Raw genomic sequence first — 21,452 nt, 5'->3', positions numbered from 1 at the left:
GCATCATATATAATCCTTGCAGCTCTTTTCTGCATTGGAAGGATTTTTTTATAGCAATTTCCACATATTGAGCAACAAAAATCAAATATGGGCAGAATATAAGCTATAAGCATTATAAAACAGCTTTCTACTACTGATATCTAAACATTTCTTAATTCTAGATAGCAGTGCGATACGAGAGCTTTTAAGTATTTACATTCATAGTCAATTTGAAATTTCCAGTCCAAATTTTTTTCAATATATACATCCAAAAGTTTCTGTATTTCAACGGGTGTTATTGGGATATCTTGTATAGATATATTCATATCATTTCCAAGCAAAGTCCGTTTCTTATTTGTTCCAACTAACATAGAAACAGTTTTTAAAGGAATTATAACAATCCTATTGTTCAGACACCAATTATTTATGGTGTTGGCATCGTAATTTAGTTTTCTTTCTATCTCTTCCTTATTTGTTCCATATGTTTGAAGTGTTGTATCATCAGCATACATATCAATGGATGTATGAGTGACTTCTAAAGTCATATCATTTATGAAAAAAACCAGAAGAGGATCTAAAATGAACGCTGGGGAACCCTATATTTGATATATTTAGATTCTGAGGCTGTAGTACCAGAGCACACTTTTTGTTTTCTATTAGACAGGTACGACTCAAATCATTTTATTGAATGGTTATAATTAGAGACTTTGTTTAAATGTAATTTATGGCAGAAATTTGCGTGATTAACCAGATCAAATGCCTTTTTTTTAAATCTAGAAAGATTGTTCCTACATGATTGCCATCACTAATACATTTAAGACAGGTGACAATTAATTTGGTAAGTGCTGTCTGACATGAGTGGTTAGATCGGAATCCTTTATATTTTTGACAGATATAGATAAAAATGTTTTGCGACATGTTTTTCAAATATTTTTGATAATGTAGGAAGTATTGATATACAGGTCTGTAGTTTTCTGGCATATGTTTATCGCCTTTTTGAAATGTTGGATTTTCTTTAGTTAATTTAAGATTTACTGGGAAAACACCTTTTAGTACATTTAAGTTTATTAAATATGTTATACTTGGGGCTAAAGCTTCCGATGACAATTTGATGAAACAAACCGGATCAACTTCATCAAGTCCATCTAGCTAAACCGTCAATCTAGCTAAACCACGAAACGCTATGAATGATCCTGTCCCAAACAGGTGTCTGTATTTAGTGGTTGCCGTTTGTTGCTTTTTATCATTTTTGTTTGTCATTTACAATTTTGTACATAAATCTGGCTGTTAGTTTTATTGTTTGAATAGTTATACATTTGTCATTGCGGTATGGATTTTATATCTCTTTTGGAGGCCGTACGGTCCACTGTAGATATCGTCTTCTGTGGATGTTGTGGAGAGTTGTCTCATTGGCAATCATACCACATCTTCTTCATTTTATCAACCAAGGAAACTACAATGTAAGTATAAAGTTTATCGTGTGAATCTTATGCAAGGGTATCAAATATTCGTTTTATTATTTTTCGCACTATTATACACGATTGTTGCCCTTATTCTCTGTTAACTTGTCTTAAATCTTTGAAGGTTTTAAGAGAAAACGTACGACCTGATTTAGATACCAAACAACAAACAAAGGACAACTACAAGCTGTTGAGTTGGGACAATATTATGGTTGATGTATTTCCCTCCGTTTCAGTTTGTGACCCGGATTAGTTTTCTATCAATCGATTTATGACTTTCAAACAGCAGTATGGCACTGTTATATCCAATTTTTGAAATTTACCTGTGACGTTACTTTTTGTGGCGTTGATCAATTCGTGCTACAGACACACATTTCGTAATTCTATTTAGCTGTACTGTCCTAAATTATTTTAAATATTAATTGTTATTCTGTGGTTAAATGTCAAAATTCTGTATCATATTATTTATTTATGTATTTTGCAGTCTTTGGTGTTCTTGTTTTTTTTTTGTATTGTGTCCAGTCATGTAAGTTGTCATTTTAGCAGTATATTTAACATAGCCATAAAGCTCGGAGGTTTGGCTAGCCACAAAAACAGGTTAAACCAACCATTTTTTTTCTAAAAATGTCCTGTACCAAGTCAGGAAAATGGCAGTTGTTATATTATATCTCACGGGTGCCACAAGTGGAGCAGGATCTGCTTACCTTTCCGGAGCACCTGAGATCACCCCTAGTTTTTGGTTAGGTTCGTGTTGCTTATTCTGTAGTTTTCTATGTTGTGTAATGTGTACTATTGTTTATCTGTTTGTCTTTTTCATTTTTAGTCATGGCGTTGTCAGTTTATTTTCAATTTATGAGTTTGACTGTTACTTTGGTATCTTTCGTCCCTCTTTTATAGTTCGTTTCTGTGTGTGTTGCATTGTCGTTTTTTTTTGCACGTCAGTGTTACTGTTGCTTCGTTTTTTTCATCTAAAAGTTGATGTGTTTCCCTCGGGTTTAGTTTGTAACCCGGATTTGTTTTCTCTCAATCGGTTTATGACTTTCGAACAGCGGTATACTACTGTTGTCTTTATTCATATTTGGCTTAATAAAACATATGTCAAGGCGCCCTACCCCTTTTCCCCTTTTTGTATCATTGGACAATGTGTAACAGCAAAATATCAGAACAAACGTAAGGTGTTTCACGGTGATTAATTTGGCGGAACGATACAATGAACAAAAAATCGAACAAAACTATTAAAGACTAGAGACAAATCAGAGAAACATTGACGTTTTTGCTAGCGAGTTCAAATACAATAAGAATTAATAAAAAAATAACTAAATTCCACTAAGTACGCATCTTCTTCCAATTTTCTAAGTTTATACGTCCTTTTAGTCCGAAAAAAACATATTTTTGTGCAATGCAATTATATTTAAGTATCGACAGAATGTAATAAATGAAGTCTTATCTACAACTCAAATCTTTATATCTATAACAGAATATTCAAATATTTTGTGGTTACAAAATTCTAGACGAAATAATTTACTAGTAATACATGATAGATTATGTTAATTGAAATACAAAACAGACACAAGCATACCGAAAGATTTCGGATTTAAAAACCTCATAAAAAATATCAAACAAACATCACCGTCCAAAAATAAGAAAATTAATAATATGGAACAAAAATCGCTCCTTTTGCATTAAATCTTTGAGTAAATTTCCTGTGAACCAATGTCTTTATTTAAGTATATTTTTGATGTTGATAAAATTGTTATAAAATTTGCCAAATACAGGCTCAAAAGAGATTTAAAAGAGAGCCGAAAGATCCCAGAGGGTTATGCAAACTCATTTGTCACAAGACAACACCATTATTTTAAAGGAAAAGACAATCAGACATACAAAAGAAACAAAAAACAGACATACAATAGAAACAAAAAACAGACATACAATAGAAACAAAAAACAGAAATACAATAGAAACAAGTAGACAAACAGACATGCAATAGAAACAAAAAGAAAAACAGACATACAATAGAAAAGAAAAAAACGAAACCTAGAAAACTAGACTGAGCAACACGGTGATTAAATCCTGCGGTTAATATGATCCGTTCATCCTATATTGACTCTTAAAATTCAAGAGTCTATCTAAAAATGAGGGTACTGTTTCTAAAAATGAGAGTACTTTTTATATGGCCTTCCAAATACCGTTTCGATCCCTAACATCACTGAAGAGACATTTATTGTCGAAATCCGGATCTGGTGTACAAAAAAGTATTGACACCTTATGTTTGTGGCATAACATCGTGGCCACACGTTAATTGTTTTCTGTTTAGTATTAAATTTATATCAAGAACTATGTTGTTACATGTTGTGATCAATTTTATTTGGCAATCGCCAATGGCAGTCAGCAGGGTTAAAGAACATCAGTTGTTCGACCTGTTAGTCAAATGCGTTTTGTTTAAATATACTTATTCACTTTTTTGGTCTTTTGGAAAATGTTGTTTGTGCTGTATTTAGACCCTTCTACAACGAAATTTGTTTTACATGCACACATATAAAAATTGCGGTTTTTATCCAACGCAATCATAGGTTTGAACGTAGTTTTCAATTTAGACTCGTTTATATTTTTTCGTTTGGGCTTGTATCATATTTTCCCTCCGGTTTATATGATCCGTTCATCCTATATTGACTCTTAAAATTCAAGAGTCTATCTAAAAATGAGGGTACTTTTTATATGGCCTTCCCAATACCGTTTCGATCCCTAACATCACTGAAGAGACATTTATTGTCGAAATCCGGATCTGGTGTACAAAAAAAATATTGACACCTTATGTTTGTGGCATAACATCGTGGCCACATGTTAATTGTTTTCTGTTTAGTATTAAATTTATATTAAGATCCATTTTGTTACATCTTGTGATCAATTTTATTTGGCAATCGCCAATGGCAGTCAGCAGGGTTAAAGAACATCAGTTGTTCGACCTGTTAGTCAAATGCGTTTTGTTTAAATATACTTTTTCACTTTTTTAGTCTTTTGGAAAATGTTGTTTGTGCTGTATTTAGACCCTTCTACAACGAAATTTGTTTTACATGCACACGTATAAAAATTGCGGTTTTTATCCAACGCAATCATAGGTTAGAACGTAGTTTTCAATTTAGACTCGTAGATATATATATAAGAATGTAATTTTAACACACTAATGAGTGTTATAAAATTAGTTATTATATTTTATATATTATTCATTGAATGTAAGGGTACAATACATTTTTTTATTTATCTATGAATAACTGCAGTGTGTAAATTTACAATATAAATTTTAAAACCCATTGAAATACTTTCTAGAGAATTATTCGAAAAGGCTTCCAAAATTTCATAAATTTGGTGCAAAATTACGGTGGGCATGGGTAACATAAACAAGCTCCGTTGGAAATTGGTCATGATACGATACTATTTGGCTTCAATTTTTAGAATACAGTAATAAAGTACTAACACCACACATAACTGTTTTATCCGAGGTTTTATTATATTATTGCCTATGGCAGAATAAATAGTACCGTTTTCCCTATACTCAAGATAGCAAGGGAAATCAAAATCAATCAGACTTTAGTCATATTATACTATTTTGAAGCATTTGATAAGATCATTTGATTTTTATCACAAAGAATAGAAATTTTTATCTGAGAACAGTACTGTGTTGAGAAAAGTGCTGAGTCATCATAATAAGTCAAATTGATGGGTACTGATATAAAACTTTATTCTAGGGTGTCAATATTAACTATATTGTATAAACTTCACCAAACTATTGTTCTTTTGTATTTGTTTTCACCTTTCGCAAAGATTATTCAATTGGAAAACCCAGAATTCAAGTCGCGACAAATATTTTTAACTGAAATATTTGCCGTTTTTGCTGTGTAATTCCCTAAATGGGTATTTCCCTTGACACAATCTATTAAAATTGGATATTGTTTGGTTAAGTTTGTACTGTTTATATAGTAAGGCAGTATCTGGTCATACTAGAAGCATTTTCACTGTTAGAATTGTTCATCTAAGAAAACAAAAGGCCCACTTGAGGCTAAATTTAGATAGAATTTATACTCTCCTGTGTAAAGAATTGCTCACATTGTTGGCAATTCATGCAGCAAATATTTCAATAGTGCTTAATTTTGTAGTTTCTATCTTTTATTATATCAGGCATATATAATTTGTCATTTTGTACTGTTTGAAAGGACTTTTGTTGGAATTTAATACTCCCAAGGGACATAATTCAGCTTTTTCATAGATTAATACAGGCAACAAAGGCATCTTTACAGCTGAGTATTTTGCAGATTCAATGTTTTAAGTGTCTAATATACTTGTTTTTATCATCTCAAGACAGAATAATGGATTTTATAACCACCTTGAAATTTTGAACCACAAAATGGCATATACTAAAGTATGGAATGGAGATTAGTATGACAAATCTTGAATTTGTGCTTATGTTGTAAATTTTGGATAAAATGTATACAAATTGAATGGAACTGTCATTTTTATCTGTTTAAATGAAAATGTTTATTATTCTTTTTAAATAAGATAAGACATAGTTGGATACGGGTTGTTTGTTAAGCCTTATCTGAAAGAAGTAGAGAAAGAGGTAAATCAGCATGTAGGGTGGGGACATAAAATTATCCATGTTTCTGTAAGTAATGGGGACATACAAGTATTAATTATAGTCAAGGCTTTTACAATAACCCAGTATTGCATTGATGGTGGCATAAGAATTCTTTATAGCTTTGTGTCACAGTATAGGGAAAACGGTAGTATTAGGTTGGCCTTTTGTGTACCCAAGACAGGTGAAGGAAGTCAACTTAGGAGCGCTGTGGTTAAATGTAAGGGTACAATATATGTTTTTATTGATCTATGAATAACTGCAGTGTGTAAATTTACAATATAAATTTTAAAACCTATTGAAATACTTTCTAGAGAATTATTCGAAAAGGCTTCCAAACTTTCATAAATTTGGTGTAAAATGACGGTGGACATGGATAACATAAACAAGCTCCGTTGGAAATTGGTCATGATACTATTTGGCTTCAATTTTTAGAATACAATATAAAGTACTAACACCACACATAACTGTTTTATCCGAGTTTTTATTATAAAAACTGGTAAATTTAGAAAATGTTACTAGTATTGTCGCCTATGGTAGAATAAAAAGTAACGTTTTCCCTCTAGGTGAAATCGGATGCATGACAAAAAATATCTTTGTAGCTTGAGCTACACAAAATTCGTGTAAAAGTTTAACATATTGATTGATGGTCTATATAAAACATATTTTTGCCGTTTATTGTACATAACAATTTTTAAATCTAAACAAATAGTTGTTTTAGTTAAATTTATGAAATTCATAATTTATTCCTTTGGTTTTGGGTAGAACTGTTTTTCATCCCTCTCATTAAGTCCATCAGGTTCAAGAGTACGTAGCTGATGCATCCAGAACCTTTCTCTCTGTTTTCTCCTTTCGGAGTCCCAATTTTGGTTGACCTCAATTATTTGAAAGGTGATATTATCAAAAGTATGTCTTATTCTTAAGAGGTGTCTCGTAATTGGACAGTTTCTTCCTTTTGTATAGAACGACCGGTGATTGTTAAGTCTGATGTTGAATTTAGTTTCTGTTTCACCAACATACTGCAGCTGAATTTTGTGTAGCTCAAGCTACAAAGATATTTTTTGTCATGCTTCTGATTTCACCTACTAGATAGATGCACACGCCCGATGAAGCTAATTTGTTTAGCGAAATATTGCGTGAATAATATATAAAATATAACAACTAATTTTATAACACTCATTAGTGTGTTAAAGTTACATTCTTAGACACTTATATAATTTAATTTAGTAACTGCATCAGTTTAATTACAAACTGATCCACACCCAGATAGATTGAATGTTGATTGTTGCTATTTTTAGACACTATATATATACATATCAAAGTTTTGGGAGAAATAAATCGTATGATCTAGACACATTTACCTTTATCATGTTTATGGTCCGCTGAAGGCTTATAAAAACAATGGTGATCAGGCTACACCAGTGGTAGTTATTAATTAAATTCTATATCAGAAGATACATAATTAAAATAAAATCATAAGCTATCATAAAATACTGTTTGTATGTCCTGTACTAGTTAAAATAAGCGGGGTCAATATATATCAGTAATTATTTGAATCTGAAATTAAAAAAAGCAAAAATGGAACAATTTTGAATTTCATGACAGTGTATATCCTTTTTACAATTTTGTTTATACCAGTTTAGTATATCAACTTTTAAGAGCAGAAAATAAACGATTTATGACCTCAAACCAGCGAATGAAAATTACAGTTTTAAGAGGAACCTGTGATGGAGGGCGGACGTTAAATCTTTTCGACATTTTACATAATTCCTACATATATTTTTCCCTGAGCAGCTATTTAAAATAATACTAACTCTTTACACGTGTGGTCAAAGTTCTGCCCAAATTCAGTTTTAAAAAATCCTAAACTATTTTATTGGCATCTAATGTACAAAACTATACCCCACAAAGTGCTGTAATTTACAACCATGATATAAAACACTTCCATGTATAACTAAAATTAAAACATAAAACACTTCATTTAACTTGACATCACTTATGCTGAAAAGGAATACTTTTACATGTAAATCATGAGAAAAACTTATTTAGTTTTATATAATCACACTGAATTTTGCATACATCATGTATATTATACATATATTTGCCACATATAGGTGTTAATCCGGAATATCTTTTCTTTCTTGACAAAAGTTATATATTGCACTTTACAGTATTATAATAACAACTTGTACTCCCTAGTTCCTAAGCCTATATTAACTCTATTTCACAAATGAAAATAATTTTTTCATCACAGTTGACATTGTCCATTCTGATCGTGCCGCCGTCATCGTTCACAAGTACAATACAATCTTCATCATCCTCATCGGAAGTATCTGTGTCATCCTGCTCGGAACTATCTGTACCATTCTGCATGAAACTATCTGGCTGCTTAGGTACAAACTCTAACATGTTCATCAATGAACCATCGGAAAATTTCCACAGACCTTCAGATGTATACTGCCCATCTACTAGTATACGAACACCTACCTCTGCAAAAATAGAGTGAAACATATATAGTTCAGTGCTTTAGTTTAAACATATTTATTTATAGTGGATTGGGAAACAAGTTTTGCAACTTATATTAATCCCTTTCCACTTTGCGGGTGCGAGTTCTGCCTTGTAGCGGCATTATCCTACTCTTTTTCGAAATCTACAAGGGTGTCTTTAACGTGCAAGAGATAGGGCTCTCTCTTAACACGGGCCAGCCATTTATCGTCCCCTTCCGACGGACTATCATCGTTTCCTCAAGACCATACTCGAAGATGGTGTCAAGGGAAAGCCGAAATAGAGTTCCTGAAATTTTCATCCCAAACGGGAATCGAACCAGGAACCTTTGTGTTAGTAGTCCGATGCACTAACCACTACACCACGGCTCTCATTTCAGTGCTTTGACCAGTTGAACCCTACCTAAGGTAATTACTTTAAAAAAAATCAATGTATGCAAATCTAATATTAGCGGTAAGAGTTACCGATATCTAGATTAATGCGACAGATTCACCGAAATTTGATATTAGAAATTATAATTGCTTGATCTGGTAAATTTTAAACCTTAATTCCAGTAAATGACTATCCGTTCCCCGACAGAGACTCAATTTCACACTGGAAAATTTACCACAAAGTGTATTTTTTCTTTTTCCTATATAAATGTTGTGGTTTTTTGGACGGTAGTCTTTTAATTTGACCCAATTTTTAGTGTTTATTTATCTCAACTCACTCGTTGATATACCCATGTAAGATTAACCGTTATGGATCATTTTGTTATTTGATTTGCCATGTGATTATGGACTTTACGAATTGATTTTCCTCTAAGTTCAGTATTTTTGTGATTTTACTTGTGAAAGTAGTGAAAGTGTCACTGGTAAATTATTAAGTTAAGCATTTCAAAACAAATATTGTGGAAAATTTCCTTGCATAATGCACTAATGTATATTCCATATAAAGCACTCCAGGGAAAACGGTACTATTTATTCTGCCATAGGCGACAATATACTATACTGTGACATAAAGATATAAAGAATTCTTATGACACTATTAATGCAATACTGGGTTATTGTGAAAACCTTGGCTATAACAAATACTAGATCCTTTTAATCTAAGAATTTTTCATAGAAGGCATGAATGACAGACTAAATGTTTTAAAACAATAAAATCGTTACCTTCACCCTTCACGACAGGTTCGATGTCATCAAACTTTTTTCTCGAGTCCACTCTGACCAAATGACCGCCCTCATCGACACACTGTCTTGATGCTGTTACATGATTTTGCTTTCTTTTTTCAATTTGATAACACATGATACCAGTATGACTAATATTATACCCTGCGCCTCTACATAAGCTATCCTTCAGACTTTCTCCTGTTGCTGTTACGAGGTTGTCTTCTATCAATAAATATACGAACAAATAACAAATATTGAAACATATATCGATTAATATTATTTCGTATAACGTTAAATGAAAATCGTTTTTACAAGAAAACAAATGCTAAAACAAGTTATTAATTAAAAGAATTCATAGTCAGGAATATGACAGCCTTTTTGCTATCGTTTGATATATTGAAGCTTTTGATTGTACCATTTGATTCGAGACTTTTCGTTTTAAGTTATTCATCTTTGATTGGCATTTTGTACTTTAAATTACTGTCTGTGAAAAAAAGAATGAGGAAGTGGTTATTTGTCAAGGTGAACCATCAACTCTAAATCATAAAACAATTCAAGTCATCCAAACCCTTTTTGAAAATTGAAAAAGTTTGAAGAATAATTCCATATCATATTTTAGTCTACCGTTACGCAGCATTACTGCATAGTTACTTCTAAAATAAGTATTTTATGCTGATAATTAGAACATCAAATGTACTATATCAATTTGTGCAGATCATTTTATTTCCGTAACAACTTCTTTTCAAGTGGAAGTTGTTAATTTCATGAGGCCGTGGTCTCAGCGTAAGTTAACTATTATAAAGAAATAAAGATTACTATTTATTTTAGTAGTGTATTCAAATACATGAAACATGAATGTGACATGTTAAATAAATCTTCAATATGAATCCACATGTACATGTAAGAAGACATTTTTAGAGTTTACAAATGACTATACAAGATTTCTCATCGACAATACCTATTTGCTAATTGGCCGTTTCAGAATCTAAAGCATCATGGGTAATTTCATTGTTCGTTCCCCAAAGTGAAAATAACGTTACGTCATTGGTTGAATTTCCATTGTTTATAACGTTTTAAACCAATCAAAACGCTTTGGTGTACGCTTTTGAAAATATTACCCAGGATGCATTAGATTCTGAAAGGGCTAATCAAATATGTAAGAGAAATATGTTATGCCCCTTTGTTATCTTTAGCCTCTCTATTTCTGAGTAGAACAACTGGGTTCGGCTTTGTTACATATGCAGGCATATACAAATATAGTGGGCTGAACATGGTAATACGTTACTTTGTCTCCTCTCAATCGAAATCAATAGAATAACAAAATGTGCAATTAATATTTTTTAAGGGTGTATATTCAATATTTGACCAGAATAATGCCAAAGTATAATGTAGGACTGTAACTAGAAAACGTATATATATATATATATATATAATAAAAAAAAGCACTACATTTTGATTATCCTTTTAATTAGTTATACCCTATTGTCGAATTCCATTTCGAGTGAAAGCGACGCTCGAACCCCATATGGAATTTAATGACCCCGTATACTAGCACACTATGAACGAATTTATCTTTAGCCCCAGTCCCACTAGACCAAGATCGCACCACGCTCACCGCGATCTAAAATAAATTGAGATCGTAGTGAGGTCGCGGTATGAGCGGCATGAAAATGTAAATTTTCGTTGATTTCACGATGCTACTACGTCATCACTACGCTTCTACAACGATCCCGCTACGATGATACCACGTACTCACCGCGCTTATTCTGTGACCTCACTACGCTTATCAAGATCTTTCTACGCTCTTCACGTTATCACTACGAACAAACCACGAGTTATCCGATTGCAACACGATCTTACTGCGATTATAGCACGTTCTTATCACGATTATACTACGTTCATAGCGCGATTTTACTACGTTCTCAGCAATAACGTCAACATCGTGTTCCATATCAATACAGTTCCATTCCTTCTATTTCTGATTAATACGAAGATTTCTTGGAAACAATACAGTCATGCCACCAAAATCCACCAGAACAGGTAAGCGTGGTGGTAGGGGTTGATGTGAAGGAAGAGAGAGCAAAGTAACAAATCCTGATCAAGCAGAGATGTCGGACCGATCAATCAAACCTAAATTACAACCTATTGCTGGTCCATAAAGCTCAATGTCAATATTTTAGTGAAGGATAGCAGAGATGACATAGATCCATTATATCCCAAGGTACGGCCTTCAACACGGAGCCTCGGCTCACATCAATCAGCCCGCTATAAAGGACCCAACATATTACTAGTGTAAAACCATCTAAACGGGAAAACCAACGGTCTAATCTATATAAAAACGAGAAGCATGGTTAAGCCGTTAGAGCAAATGGATAAATGCATTCAAACAAACAAAATCTTGGGAGATTTTTTATATATCTTATGTGAAAATGACAATGAGAATGATGGTCGTAGTGTAAACGTAGTCAGGTCGTAAGAAGAGCGTGATGAGGTCGACAAGGGCGTGCTAGAATCGTATTATGGTCGTGAACAGCGTGGTATACTCGCTCGTAGTGGAAGCGTAGTTGGGTCGCAGTGAGAACGTGATGGTCGTGATAACGTCGCTGTGCGATCGTAGTGCAGTCTCTCTGAATAGAACCACGCTTTCCCTACGCCCTCGCTACGATTGTACAGCGACCTTTGCGATTTTCCTACGATCTTAGTGCGCTCTCAATACGCTTCTACTAAGTTCAAAGTTAGCCACGCTCTTCGCGATTTTGAAGACCTCACCATGACCGTGATACGACCTTACTGCGATCATCGGTCATCAAAATTTGCATTTTTTGCACAGATCGTAGTGCGATCGTGGCCTAGTGGGACTACGATATTACCGAATATCTTTATTTGTTGAATTTAGACCAGATATGTCTTATTTGCAATCAATCACATCTGTTTATTTTTATATTAAAGTATTGAAGTGTTAGAGTTTTAGAACCTTGACCATTGATCTGCACAAAAAGACTTTTCTGTTAAGTGTATAAAGTTAATTGTCTGACATTCTGAATGGAAACTGTCCAGAAATAGAACTGACACTGATATAAACAGAACTTTCAATACATTTAAATTATCAAATAGTGCCAAAGTCGTAACTAAACTACTAACCGTGTATTGAAATAGGCCCCGCCTCCCTACTAACCTAATATGGAATATACACGGTCTCCATGCGGACGCTTTCAACCAATCATATTTCTAGAAATGTATTTTTTGGGAATGTTGGGTCCTCAATGCTCTTCAACTTTGTGCTTGTTTGGCTTTATAACTGTTTTAATCTGAGCGTCACCGATGAGTCTTATGTAGACGAAACACGCATCTAGCGTATTAAGTTATAAGCATTATACCTTTGATAATAATATAGTAGGTAAGATCAAATTTAATCTGCATTCCAAGTGGTATTAATACAACTGTATTTGTTATAGTGTATAGCAGATATTTTGTCTGAATTTCCGATTTTCATTTTATTTCAAAGGACTTAGTAGTTTTGTATTACGTATGTCGTACCGATGGACGGTGAGTACTTACCAGTAACAAAATACGAATTTCCTGTTCTGTTTGTTTGCAGACCATTCGAAGAAGTGTATAAAGTTAATTGTCTCTGACATTCTGAATGGAGATTATTCCAGAAATAGGACTGACACTGACCGCTAGCTCTACAGGCCACAGCACATTCTAATAATGACGACGCTGTGATTTTATCGAGAATAGAATCGTCTGTTGAAACTCCATTAAATTTGCCTTTTATTTCTACTATTCTGTCTGCATTAGATCGACGAAACAGTTTCACTGAAAAAATACAACTGATTTTAATAAGATAATTTTAAGAAGCTGAGAGATTAAATAAACGTTTAATGTAGAAAATACTAATTAGAACTGTATAAAAATTTCCTGCTCTTTCGAGCGTTTGGGTGATTTAAAAATTTTTTTTAGGGAAAGGTTGCAATTGGTATACATTCTATCTAGACCCGAACAATTTGATACAAGTCAAAGGAGAAAGGTAGTATGTTCAAAATTTGAGACGTAATGGTCTATCTTAACAGATGTTGCTTTCAGAACAGAAAGGTCACCTTCCCGCAGCATATGCGATCTCCTTTTTCGTTGAGTTTGTGTTATTGTTTCTTAAAGTTTACTGTGTGTGGTTTCATGGTGTCTTCCATAATGAAGTAAACATTAATATAATCTATTGGCACAGCTATGTGTCTCGACTATATGCATATAGATAGTCAGTGACCAAATAGTATTTGTAAAATTCTTTGAAATTTATCCGTTTTCATGGATATTCTTCTAAACATCAAATCATTTTTGGTATATTTTAGTCACCTTCATTAATAACGCAAGAACACTACAGTCACGGGAGTCAAAATGACACATGACACTTATACAATTGTTAATATTGCCTGTCCTGTAAAGATGAAACCTCTTGAATGGTTTCTGTTGTCTTATAGAAAACACTTGACTTGAATAGAGTATTAACAATAACATATGCGCATTTGAAATAAACAAATGCGTATCATCTGTCTGTATGTATACAGAGTTATTTAAATAGAGTATAAATGACATTGCCTCTGCCATCCTATTAGGAGATTATTCTCCCCTTAAAAGAGTGGTAATGATTGATGCCTTTACAAGGAAATGCATATTCTATCAACGGTATCATAATTACTATTTGTAAAAAATCGTTTGTCCTACCTTCATCTCTGAATTTCATATACTGCATCTGAATCTTTTTCTGTTTTGCTATGTATACAGTTCTATTAAACCCATCAATAGATTGAAGAAACATGCCTGAAAAAAATATTGAATATTTACTAGCTATAGTTTTATATAAAAACGTGTAAAAAGAATAACGGCAGAACATACTCAGAATTTTCATTTATATATTTATGTATATTCTCACATCAAGACATCCATTTTTTTTTAAATTTATTTTGAGGTATTCAACATTAATGTATCATCGTCATTTACTTCCAAAAGATGTCCGTGTATCATTTGAGACCACTATTGGATGAACTCCGTGGGTATGGCCAACGGAGGAGGATCGTATCTTACTCGATGCAGTGGTAGAATTTTTATTTATCTGACCTATACATTTTTAGGAATGTCATTTGATTAAAGCAACCACTTGGAGAACGTGTATACAACTGTGGTTAGTAGGTGTTTTTTTTTCAATACACAGTTGGTAGGGTTACTATACGTGCATTTATACAAGTATAGGGTGTTGACTGAAAATTTGAAAGGTTTAAGCAGACGAAGGAATTGATGATGAACGATTAAAATTAATATATAAAACACAAATAAAGCTAGCGAGTTATTATTGTTATTCCAAATAATCAGCTTAAAATGAAGATTATGATGCAGTTTCTGTTACAATAAGTCATAAGATATTGTAAATTATAAAAAGAATGTATTTCAAGGACAAGCACAAATGGCATTAATATCATTGGTATTATTATGTATAGAAAAAGGATTAGGCTTTTAATTCATATTTATAACAATGTAAATCATTAAACGTGTTAATGTATTGTAAAGGTGAATGGAACCGAGAGTTCAATTAGTACACACAAAATGTGTTAGCCGAAGATTCGTTCGTAATGGCAGACAATACAAAATAAATCCCGCATTAAATTATATTCTGACATTTTTTCAATGAATGTAAGAAATGTATTCAGTATAGTTTCAAATCCAGCTGAAAGAAGGATTTAGGTTAAAACACGCTAAAAGAATAAGTGTAAATGGCTGCTATCGTAAGTTTGCAGTTATAACACTGTTTGTTTTAGTGTAAGACGGTGTATATCTTGTAGTATTAGTCCTGTACAACCCTTCGTTGATTGATGAAAACTTTCTATCGTAGAGTTGTCATATCTTAAGACGAATAACATACAAATATATTCACATGACTACATGACATGTGTTACAAACGTGTGCGAATGATCAAAACTGCTGATCTACAAAATGCTCTATTTTCGAAAGTCTATGCAACATGAACTGTAGACCTATATAAAACCATGGTGGAGAGTAAAAGAAACGTTTTTTCAAAGATACGAGTCTTCTTCCGTTTTGGGAAATAAAGCCATCTTAAGTTTGTTGTTATTAAGGGTTATTTTGATCTAAATAGTTTTAAATTTAAAATTAGCAACCTTTTAGTCTTATCTACAGCTGTAACTTCAATACTGTTTAGGCAAGTCTAAAAATTGACTGAAAGACAAGAATTAATATTTTATTCAGATTTTCCACATTTGCTTAATTACAGAAATACTGTTAAAGACTAAAATTTGTTGATAATATTGTATGTACTTATTCAAATAAAACATGGGGTGCACGTGTGGAAAGTCAAAATAGACCGCTTTCGAGTTCCTTGCATTCCTGTCAAAAATATATAATTTTAATCCTGGTATCTATAGTGGGTTTATTTACAACCGCTGGGTAGATGCCGCTGCTGTTGGAGTTATAATTCCCCTAGGGTATCAACGGTCCAATAGTCAGCACTTCTGTGTTGACATGAATTATCATTGGTATGATCATAATTATAAATTAACTACAATGGAGCGTTGAGAGATATCGTCTCTATTATATGTTTGTTTAATCTCAAAATCTCGGGTACGAAATATGCATAAAATTTTAAGACTGAGATTCAAACTCCTTCAAGCAAAGGTGGCTTCAACTGAATTTTCTTGTCCACGAAAATATCATCAGCTGAGCTGTCAATGCCAGGGCACTGACATTATTTATAATATACATTTTTTAAAACTGCTTAATGACAGTTGTCTTTGCCTTCGGAGTTCTGGGTCATCAATCTTACAACATAATAATTGCACTTTATTTGGTTATTTATTTGGTTTATTTCTAGCTTGACTTAAACTCCTTTGAAGACTAAATGTGCGTCTGCCGTACACAATTATAGGCCTGGTACTTATCGTAAGTTTTTTTGAAATATATATATTATTGTAAAACTAAGGTATCAAGTTTTAATTATTTAACCATCCTTGGCATGAAAAGGAGGAGGCACGATAAATAAAGGGAACAGCAGTATATCGCATTTTAAAGGTGTAACACCACTAATTCGGGCCCGACCAGAAAGCACATACCAGAAAGTAGTACATATTTAACACAAAATAGTTCCTACGTATGAGTGTAACTTTCAAAATATGTAGAATATTTAGGTATCTTTGGTATCAAATAAAACTGAAGGACTGGTGGTCATTGTAGAACACTTTTGGACTTTGAATTTTGAATATTAAAAGAAAATGCACCAGATTTTAAAAAGACGACCTACATTTTGTCTATTTGTCAGATCTGAAGTACCTGTTATGGTACATCCGAAGTTCCGGGGACCAGGTCTTTCTTATATGCCATTAAAGGTATGCTGATTATAAGTGTTTGCTTTAAAATGCAATGGTTGCCACTTTATTTGAACTTTAAACAAAAGAGGTGTGCCTGCTTGAAACAGAGGAATTTAACATAGAAAGCAATAGGACCATGAATTAGTGGTGTACTTCCTAAAGTCATGAATCGATCGAGGGAAAACAAACCCAGTTTACAAGCTTAAACCGAAGGAAACACATCAACTTTAAGACGAAAACAACGAATCAACAGAAATGCACTGTGTAACAAAAGAGCTTTTTGGGTAAGGCTTTTGCTCATATATAAACATAGATAACAAGCAAGATCTAGAATTAAGACTTTATTGACAGTTTTGCAGTTTTGGTATTAAATGTAAAAAGTTTGAAGCCATATCTCCAAAATGTGATACTAAACAAAAATATAAATACTGAAGACAATAACAATTAAAACCAAGGAGTAAACAAAGACTCATAAAACCAAAGGACATTTACATCAACAGTTATAAATATCAATAAGAAACAACACGAACTCCCCTAAAAACCGGGAGTGAAATCAGGTACTCCGGAAGGGTAAGTATTTCCTGCACCGTATACGGCTCTCGTCGTGCTATTTCTTTATTCAGTTTGGCAATGATGGAAGTGCAACAAAAAACGATAATGCAACACTAAAAACTATAAACTATAAAATAACAACTGCCATTTCCTGATTTGGTACAAGACATTTTCTGAAAAAAAATGGTGGGTAAAACCTGGTTTTATAGCTAAATCACAAAACATGCGTTATTTATAAACGTTCTTAAAAAGAAACATGTAGTGTCTTTTTATGCAATTCGTTCTTTTAAAGTATAAATCAAACTGGACAACTACCCGAAAATCAAGATGTGAAATTTCTAAAATTATTACGTCCATAAAATACCTTATTGTAAAACATTAAAAATAATGATTATGCATTAAACGCACTCTTAAATTATAATCGAAATAATTACTCACAGCTTAACATACAACTGTAAAGAAATTGTCTGAGAACAGCAAACATCTTCATGGTCTGCTCTGAACGCACAATTTGATGGTTTGCGTTGAAACGAACGCAATCACTGTCATCACTCCCAGTTCAAGTTACAGTTATAAAACATTAAACATTATTCTGTTGATATAAAAATATTAGAAATACTTATATCTGCTTTATTCCTGGTCATTATCTTATTTCTATAAAATAATTGAAAAACGGAGATGACTATATTAACTTTTAAGACCGATTGATATTCTTCTTTTTCAAGAGGGAAACTTCTTCATCGCTTATAATCCCTATTTAATATGAAAACTCAAATAGTTTAAGATAATCAGGAAGTAAGTATCATGTAAATACCGATTAAGGTCAACAAAAAAATGGATAAGAAGCTTTCAAGGCAAGCTCCGTATAATTATATAGTATAGGAAATAACTATACTCCGAAAGAATATTAAGTATGGGATAATAATTGATTAGTGTTCTATGCTTTGAGTGGTTATTGAACCCGACGTAATAATCATACAGAAAAAAAGTACTAATGCAAACTATTACATTGCATAAGATTAAATTCCATCATTTCGATTGGCAACCAAATATGGTCGCTTGGTGTATAAAAAAACGCATCGCTAATTTGTAGCTGTTGTCCTTGAAAAAAAAACGGAAATTTCTTGAAAAATTTTATGAATTATACAAAGTTTCACCATTACAAACCACGTAGGTCAAAACGTTACTTTGATTCATATTACCTATTGGTTTTTTTAGCATCATAAAATCGGTTTCGATCGCCATATGATGATGCTCCTGTCCATGACTGTACATGAATTAGGTATGAAAGCTAGAAGTGTCGTATATAGAGTGTGATTTAGATATTACAAACGAAGTATCGAATTAAATTTAATTTATCTTATTGGGTATTATAACAATTTTGAAACTTATATATGAAAGGTTATCAATTATTGCAAATTGTACTTATTACCAATGTTATTTCAACTGATCGGGCGGAGCTTGCGTTTTAATTTGCATGAGGAAAGTCGATTTGAAAATGTGTGCGATTACGATAATTGCCGTTATAGTTATTACTGATTTTTAATCACCTATCAGTGACCTAAAAGGAATTTACAAAAGAATGACTGGACAATGCATTGATGAGTGTATCCTTAAATACCTATCTATAGATGGACTGGTTTATTATGAGCAACTGGATAAACTCCGCCCAGTCAAGTGAAATAAATTGAGTAATATATCTATATAAATAGTGTATTTACATCTTTATACATTTTGTCTATGACTCATAATTACCTATTGATTTTTTTAGTATCACACACTCGGTTTCGATAGAAATATGATGATGTTCCTGTCCATGACATCTCGTTTTTTTTTAGTATGTACATATTTTTTTATTTTTTATTTTTAAAAGGGCAATACACAACATTACATATTATCTATTTAATTTCCAATTATTAATTAGATATAAAAAGATGTGGTATAAGTGCAAATGAAACAACTCTCCATCCTAGTCGTAATTTGAAAAGTAAACCATTATAGGTAAAAAAAGTACTAGTGTAAAACCATCCGAACGGGATATATATAAAACAAGACACGAGAAACATTTATGAACCAAATCAATAAAACATCAACCCTTGAACATCAGGTTCCTGACTAAGGAAAGCTGTAAACAAATGCAGCTTAATAAAACATTATATAGGTTTGAGCCTTCAGCATTACCTGAAACAATAGTGTAACATTACAACATTATAAAATAACAATTAAAATGGCTTAATTCATTCAAAAGACAATTGAAAACAACAAAGTGAATGTACTATGGACGAATAAATTCGATGAATGACACTATACAGATACAAAACCAATAAAAATGAGGAGTGAGATAATAAACAATTACAGAAAGTCAACCACATCGTTGAACAATATGCCGCCATATACATGATATAACGATGTAAACCTTGACCAAAATGCCGCCAAATAATAATATACACAGGTAAATGAAAATAATTTTGTAAAGTAATGGAGAATAAAAAGATTTTTACAAAAGATAATTTGTTGTTCATGGTACGAGTTCAGGAGTGAAAATGTATACCAAACTATTTTCAATGCAGGTATAGTTAAATTACAAATAGAGAGACGATATATAACTTTTAAAAAGTGAACAACAAATTACAAATAAGCATTACAGATTGTATCAAAAAGTAAAATCTTAAAAATTCTGAAGTTAGAGGAAAATCCGATCGGAAAGTCCATAATCACATGGCAAAATCGAATGAAAAAAAAAACACATAAAAAACGAATGGACAAGAACTTTCATATTCCTGACTTGGTACAGGCATCATAGTTTTCGATCATTTTCAAATGTAGAAAATAGTGGATTAAACCTGGTTTTATAGCGCTAAACCTCCCACTTTGTTAGCAGTCTCATCAAATTCCGTTATATTTCAATGATGCGTGAACTTAACAGACATAATACATAATATAGTCAAAATATGGGTACAGCAGTCTTATCGTGTTATAATTTTAAAAGGAACAACTTAACAGAACACAAAAACAACAAACACATTCACTGATTCGCGTGTCTGACGTCAGAAAATTATAGAATGTAAGACAGAAAGTCACAGGACAAAAAGTCACAATTCAGTTTTGAGATTATTTTTCTTTCAACAAGAAAACATTTTTTTTCTTGAAGTTTTATACATGAAGCAACTTTGTAATTAAAACATTTATTCAATAAATATCAATAATGATCACATTATGAAAACAAAATGTCACAGTGGCTTGGTACTTAAATGGCTTCAATTTGCCAATAAATATATCATTTGCATGATTTAAATCAAATACATTTTCATTTATCAAGGTTTATGAGCAATTTCCTTAAATTACAAATGAATATATATATTATTATGTAATAAAAAGAAAATATTTCCAGATCTTTTTCATATATCAAACAATTGTCAACAAATAATTTGTGACTTGTTTTCCTGTGACTTTTTGTCCTATCAAATTTGTGACTTTATGTCCTGTGACTTTCTGTCCGTTTACCAAATTATATACGTCTCATATTTTTGTTGTTCAATGTTTATACAAACAATAATTATTGTAAAATTTCACATGGACAATGTTAGCAGACAGGTTTAAAAAATCAAAAGTATGTAACAATTATTTTCAGAAATAGACCGAGATTTAAAATAGTCCAAAAGTTATATAGAATTTATAAGAATCCACAATTAGTTCATTCCACTACGCGATTGAATGATGTTGACGTTTGTGGTTCAACGTATTTTGTAATTCATAATAGAAACATATCTTAATGACATATAATAGAACAATATCTTACTGACGG

The 21,452-nt window shown here is 32.2% G+C and overlaps 1 protein-coding gene across 1 annotated transcript; it reads right to left on the bottom strand.

Moving 5' to 3' along the window:
- Nucleotides 1–6,280: 6,280 nt before the first annotated feature.
- LOC143066235 (uncharacterized) lies at nucleotides 6,281–18,510 on the bottom strand. Its single transcript, XM_076239229.1, has 5 exons — nucleotides 18,086–18,510; nucleotides 14,445–14,540; nucleotides 13,281–13,541; nucleotides 9,723–9,944; nucleotides 6,281–8,555 (listed from the first exon to the last, which is right to left on the bottom strand). The coding sequence occupies exons 1-5, from the start codon at nucleotides 18,135–18,137 to the stop codon at nucleotides 8,275–8,277; spliced, it is 912 nt and encodes a 303-aa protein (XP_076095344.1). The 5' UTR covers nucleotides 18,138–18,510; the 3' UTR covers nucleotides 6,281–8,274.
- Between the last annotated feature and the right edge of the window lie 2,942 nt (nucleotides 18,511–21,452).

This window comes from Mytilus galloprovincialis, chromosome 1 (assembly GCF_965363235.1).
Source record: "Mytilus galloprovincialis chromosome 1, xbMytGall1.hap1.1, whole genome shotgun sequence".
Taxonomy (NCBI): domain Eukaryota; kingdom Metazoa; phylum Mollusca; class Bivalvia; order Mytilida; family Mytilidae; genus Mytilus; species Mytilus galloprovincialis.
This window is presented reverse-complemented; position numbering and strand designations above follow the sequence as displayed.

Bases quoted from the DNA above. Each gene is read 5' to 3' on its own strand.
- LOC143066235 (XM_076239229.1), bottom strand. From the start codon at position 18,137: ATGAAGATGTTTGCTGTTCTCAGACAATTTCTTTACAGTTGTATGTTA. The intron at 13,542-14,444 runs GTAGGACAAACG...GTATTTTTTCAG, and splicing joins TATGAAATTCAGAGATGAAG to TGAAACTGTTTCGTCGATCT. The intron at 9,945-13,280 runs GTAAGTACTCAC...ATTTATTGATAG, and splicing joins AAATTCGTATTTTGTTACTG to AAGACAACCTCGTAACAGCA.